At 39.5% G+C, this 6532-nt stretch overlaps 1 protein-coding gene across 2 annotated transcripts in view; it reads left to right on the top strand.

Annotated features, from left to right (window-relative positions):
- sv2a (synaptic vesicle glycoprotein 2A) overlaps window positions 1-6532 on the top strand; it is a 29666-nt gene that overhangs the window by 12956 nt on the left and 10178 nt on the right. For both annotated transcript variants that reach the window (XM_037980419.1, XM_017433318.3), the window contains one exon: window positions 5735-5915. In XM_037980419.1, coding sequence (XP_037836347.1) covers window positions 5735-5915 — 181 coding nt within the window. The remainder of the gene's footprint in view (window positions 1-5734; window positions 5916-6532) is intronic.

The following is a 6532-nucleotide window of genomic DNA, read 5'->3' as shown; positions in this document are numbered from 1 at the left end:
CCCCCAAAAACAGCAGTGAGCTTTTAAATGATCCCAGAGAGAGAGTCTTTATCATCACCCAGGCTCCTTGTTTTCCCTCCAACAAGCAGAAAAATGGGATTAAATGAGAAAATTCAAAGCAGGAAATCCAGAGTGACACTTTGAAATGAAATGGTGGTGCAGCCAGAGGAGCCACACAGCAGCTGCCATTGATTTGTCTTTCTTTTGAAGCTGCAGTGGCTGCAGAGGCTGCAGTTTGGTTTGTCAGTTCTCCACACTGCAGAGAGATTTACAGAAAGAAATACACTCAAATGTTTTCACATCTCAGTCATTTCATGATGTATTCCCACCCTCCGGTTTTCATTTTTACCTTTGCTGTAATGTGCATTGTCTGAGTGTTGCTGTATGGCAAGCCCTTTGTGTATTTATTTAATATCTTTGATATCAAGCATAATTTTTGCCTACTAGTTCACAGCTCCACTGCACTAGTTGCTTTTGATGCACTAGTTCAACAAATACTCTTACTAGTAACACTTTTTGGCCAACTAGTGGCACTTTTGCCTGACTAGTTGGAGCAGAAGTTATAATTGTCAGTAATTTTGCCTCACCAGTAGCCTTTAAGTCCCAACTAGTTGTTTTTTTAACACCTAGTGGTCCACTGAACCAAACTAGTTGATGACTGTGCTGTACAAGTTAACTAATAAACATCATTGCATGTTAACTATTCAACACAAATTATGCCTCCTAGTTGACCAGTGACTGTCAGATGTGACTAGCTGACTAGTGTGACAAAATTCAACTAGTTAGTAAACTCTAACATGTTCTCTTTACAATTTTACTAGTGCAGCTAATAAATGTCAACTCGTTGACTAGCGAGCATTTTCACTAGTTAGTTTTAGCTTGCAGTAGTCAAGTAGTGCACACATTTGACAGTCACTAGTCAACTACTAGGCACAGTTTGTGTTCACTAGTTAACATGTAAAGGGTTATAATGCTGACTAGTTAACTTGTACTACACAGTTGTCACCTAGTTTGGTCCTGTAGTTTAATAGTGCATGAAAAAGTCAACTAGTTAGGCCTTTTGGGTGATTATTGTGGTGAAACTGCTGACTAGTATGACTTCTGTTACAACTAGTTGGTCAAAAGTGCCACTAGTTGGCAAAAACAAGTTACTAGTAAGAGTGTTTGTTGAACTAGTTCTACCAAATGTGCAACTAGTGCAAAGTAATGACAAACTGGTGGGTGAGAAATGATGCTTGATATTAAGTATCAGGAATAAATATACAAACAGCTTGCCGTACATTTTTATTTGAGGACACTGCGGCACTGTTTTCCTGAGGCAGTCATGAACCTTTTTGTATTCTAATGTGTTTGTGGCCTTTTTCTTGGCTTTAGTCACTGAAGAGAAGCAGATGGGATGAAGCAAAGATGGCAGAACTAACTGGGCCTGTCTGATTTACTGGTTCCTGTGGGACACGCTGGCAGAGGAAAATTAGATCTGATGCTGTTCGTTGCTAGCTATAATTAGCAACAAATTTCTGATGAAGTGAAAACGAGGGTCAGAATAGAACTGCACATTCAACAAACATTTGGACGGACGTAGGAATGCATTATTTATTTATTATGCATTACTATTTTCATTACAGTTATTTGTTCTTTTTGGATTCTTTAAAGCAGCTCATTGCAATGTCATGAAGACTTGTCCCCAAAAAATCTTAAAGTAAGAAACAATATTTACAGATTTTTTTTATCCAAATCAATGGAAAATGTGTCCTTTAATTAAACATTTATGAGTAAAGTTTGTGTCCAGCTGCTAACCACCACATGTGTTTGTTTACCTGTTGAAGTCAAACAGTAACGATGAGCTGCATCAACTAATCCTCGTCACATGCAAATTTGCTCCTTTTTTAAGTCTAAGAAGGAAACTATTGCAATTTAGAACAAATTAACCCTGGGAAATTACATACTGATTAGTTTTTTTAAAAATATAACACCTACTGATATAAACATGCAAAACCTGCAACACCACGATAATCCAAATAGTTTTAGGCAAACATTTAGTTAATTCTTATTATCTGATTTCCATTTTTATGCAGACATGATCAGAAGTTTGTTTTGTGTGAAACATTTGAGCTTTTTGTGTCGCAGAGTGAGCTCTTCCTGTTTCAGAGCCGTTGTTTGCAGTGAAGAGGAAGACACCAGCCTGATTTCTGTAGCCTTCTCCAGTAGAGTTTGATTCCTCAGCTCATCCAAGAAGCCCTGTGTGCTCCGGCAGAATGGGGGAAACCAGCTATTAATAGTGTCCCCCCCACGTCACACCCCCGTCTCCCACTGCCACGTCCACACAGACGCACAGTCCTGCTGTGGCACAGCGCTGACTGACCACTCCCACCCCCGCCATCTTTCCTCTCTATCTTCCACCCCCTCCTCCCCCCACTTCCTGTTGAGGTGCTCAGCAAGCACTCTGTAAATCTTTGCCTCCACATCATCTGTCCACCTTTCTGCCTCTGATAACAGAGAAATTAAAACACGTTTCTCTTTTTGCTCCACATTTCAGAAATAATTAACCTGGTTGAGTTTAGTGAGATTTAGTTTTATAACTAGAAACAACACCTGAAGATGAAGCCACACAGGCTGAGCGCCTCCTAGTGGTTGGCTCCAGTACATTTTTTAGGCCACGCCCCTCCATGTAAATAAATGGGACATTTTCCTGCCTAAAAAAGAAAAATACACTTCAGATAATCTTTTCCAGGTGGTGTTTTTGTTGCTTCGTGTAGCTCTTATCTTGCTGCTGTATTTTCAAATATGCATTTTTGCCAAATTCTTACTTTTAATTAGTTATTTGAAGCTTAAAGAAAATTATCACGTTACTCTGTGATTGACAGCCTGTTAACGAGTTGGGAGGGTGTGAAGGCAGGACAAAAAAAAAACCAAACAAGCAGTTTGGTTTTAATTTTGAACAGCAGGAGGAGGCGGAGACGCTTCACCATCTTTATTAATGTTGATGATTGAGTTATGACTCACACAATCAGGTTGTTGTTGTTTGTTCATGTCAAAGAAAAATCTGTGACTGAAACACAAAATGTATTGGATAAGTTGTGTTTTATTTGTGAAATACCTTTTTCTGTTTTCTATCCAACCACCTGACAACCCTCAAAAGTTTTCCACAGAATTTCTCAGACAGAGAATTGTTTTTTTTTTACAGCCACTTGCTTTAAGGTATTAAAATCCACTGGATGTCAGATTAAGAACATGAAGTTAAAGTCCAACAGGAAACATTTTTATTTAAACAAAATGAGAAACTAAGGTTTTTGTGTGAGAAAACATAAAAATACAACCTGAAAACCTAAAACACAGACAAACATCTGATGATTTTATATTTAAAAAATAGCAAATGAACATCTAAGTTAATGAGGCCTAAATGTAGTTTTTCTGCTTTGGTTTGCTTTATTTATTCTCCACTATCTCATGGTTAAATATATATTATTAGTCTTATGTCTAGTTTTCATGCTGAATGTTGCAGGCAGTTTGTTGCTGAAACATTTTAGACTTTTTGTAAAAACTGTGTGAATACAGAGATCAACAGAGGTGGAAGAACTGTTTATTTCCTTTTAATAGTGGATCAAGTTATTTAACAGCATTATCAGCATCATTTGGAAATCAGCCAAGCTTCGAACCGAGCTGAGATTCCTAATGAAAGATAAATTGGAGCAGGATTTATCCCTGAGCCAAAGTGCAGCCTGGCTGACAGAGAAGCTGTCGGCTGTCAGCAGGACAGATAATGATCCGGTGAGATCGACTGGTGAAAGGCTGACGGGTCGAGGACAGCAGGGAGCTCACTGTGGGTATTTTTACTGACCAAGCCGTCCTGGCCTTCTTTTGTGTGATGCATTTGCTGCCTCGCCAACACTTCTGCTCCCATTACATCAGAGGACATGAAACTAAATTAATTCTCTGTGGATTTAAATTTATGCAGCAAACTAATCATGAACAAAAAAAACATGATTTAAGTTCAGGCATTTACAGAGACACTGAAAGGTCAGATCTGCACATTTTTCATCCATAAAGCACTTTTCATCTAAAAGCAAAACAGCATCCCTCTTGACTAAACATACCTGCGTGTGATCATCTTATCGCCCCGCTCATTAAAGTCTGTTAAATTCATTTTTCTGCTCATATTTTCTCCCTTTCTCAGAAACTGTTTACCTTAAGGACCATGACATTTGCTCGTTTAATTAAGAACTAATGTGGAACCAATTAGGGACTAATTGCTCGTTAGCTGTTGCTCTAACACAATCTATTGATCACATTCTGTTACTGATTAGTTATTGTCAGTTCCGTATGAAATCAGTGAGAAGCAAATCAGGGACTAATTGCTAATTAATGTTTACTTTATCCTAAATGTAATCAGGAGTTTGGTAGTTACTGCTTAACTAGCAATTAGTATTACCATGTAATTAAGTAAAATATATGACTTCATATGGCTTAGGTGGCCTTTCATATCAAAGAATGTCCTTTTAAAATCCCAAAATGAGCTGTAGAGTTTTCTGGTTTTATCCTCTGACATATTCCCATTTTGACAGCAGCTGAGCTGTCAGTGGGTTTGTTCTGGGAGGTATTTGGTCGGCTGGGAGAAGCTCAGTGTTTACAGGCTTCTCCACATATCATCGCAGAGTCAGACCTGCTTCAGTCAATAAATCGATTCTGCTGCATGGTGGGAAAAAGACAATAGTCCCATTAAATTGCCTCTCTGTGCCAGAATTGCAGCTCTTAATTGTGTCTGAGTGAGTTCACACACGTATTTATAGCTGCTCGCTTGTGATCGGATCACCCAGGAAACACGTTACAGCGACGGGGCCGCTGGGATTTTATTGGATTGAGTTTGGGAGCAGCCAAATTAAAAGTGTAAATGCAGTCCCTGCTCCAAACAGTAAATGTTATCTGTTAAATTGTTCATAAACGTCAAACAAGGACCTCATTTAAACCACAGGGCCTCTGGTCTGCAGCTGAAACCAAGCTTCTCCTCTTTAAGGTTCACTAAAATTTGTCTTTCTTTTTACTTTTATTGTTACTGAATATGTTCTGGAGCCAAGCCATTTCAAAATGGCCACCACAGCCAGCTGGCCTTAGAAAACATAAAAATGGCTATATTTCTGTCAGTTTTACAGATATTGAGCTACAATCTGGTGTGGTAGTGGCTGAGAGTCAACTCTGTTTGTTCGCAAAATATCTTAGGAACCTCCGGATAGATTTCATTGAAACTCTCAGCAAGTAGTCCTTGGAAAACCATCGACAAATGATTAATTTAGGAGTCAGTCCAATTCAAGATGGCAGCCACAGCTGATCAATATTAGCAAACACAAACTTGGCTGTTTTAACCAGTTTTGGGCTCAGATCTGGTGTGGTAGTAGCTGTCAGGAGATAATGTTATTTTTAAGGTTTGATATAAGATGATCTTTGTCTTAAACATTGACATAAAAACGGAGGGCGATATGCATTCCTTCAAGCCTTTAAGTTCTCCGTCGTGTTCATCTTTTAAAATCGTCTCATATTAATGGGAAACTCTCGCCTCCCTCTCTGCTGTGGAGGATTCAGATCGGATGATTATGTTCCTCTCCTCCCATCATGTATCACCTTTTATGCTAATCTTTTTTCTTGTTCAGTCAAGCTGTGAAATGGTCTAATTTACTGGCCATTAGAAATGTAAGAGCCTGGAAGTCATATCAGTGATGAATAATGCCTCTCTGTCCTCCAGGTTTGATCGTGTACCTGGGGATGATGGTTGGAGCCTTCGTCTGGGGCGGCCTGGCCGATCGAATCGGCCGACGACAGACTCTCCTCATTTCGCTCTCCATAAACAGCGTGTTCGCCTTCTTCTCGTCCTTCGTCCAGGGCTACAGCTCCTTCCTGTTCTGCCGCCTGGCCTCCGGTGTCGGGTAAAGAGACAGATGAGTCACGCAGGCACAGCAGCCTGAGTGAAACACAGGCAGTCACGACCGCGGTGATGCAGGGAATTCAGCTAAACTGCCCCAAATCACAGGATGGATTCAAAATATGCACGTCACACAGAACAGCAGTTCATGGATTCTTTGAACTGCAGAAGCTATTTTCCAGTAAACAATAAAAACATTGTTTTTATTTCCCTAATGGTTTTTCTGACAATATCTGGTGTCATTTTGTAAACCCAAGTAAATCATTTCCAAATATGAACCCTAAATTACCTGTTAATGAAAATTTTATTATTATTTCTGTGCGGCCCAAATGACCCGTGGACAGGTCCCGGTCCTTGGCCTGATGGTTGGAGACCCCTGTGTTAAAGTATCGAGGCAATGTTAGGATCTTATTTTCTTATTTTCTTATTTTCTTACAGCCTTCTGCTTGTCGTAGAAACACAGACAGACACACAAAATTGAGATAAGGATATAACAATAATTTCCAAACCTTGAGCAACAATTTGAATTGCTCTCTTTAACTTTTAATGCATAATAAAGTAGTAGGATGAAGTCAAAGTGAATACAGAATAAACTGAGAGGTAAACGTAACCCCCCCCCCC

Source organism: Kryptolebias marmoratus, linkage group LG16 (assembly GCF_001649575.2).
Source record: "Kryptolebias marmoratus isolate JLee-2015 linkage group LG16, ASM164957v2, whole genome shotgun sequence".
NCBI classification, from domain to species: domain Eukaryota; kingdom Metazoa; phylum Chordata; class Actinopteri; order Cyprinodontiformes; family Rivulidae; genus Kryptolebias; species Kryptolebias marmoratus.
Note: the sequence above shows the minus strand (reverse complement) of the source record. Positions and strands in the feature narration are given on the sequence as shown.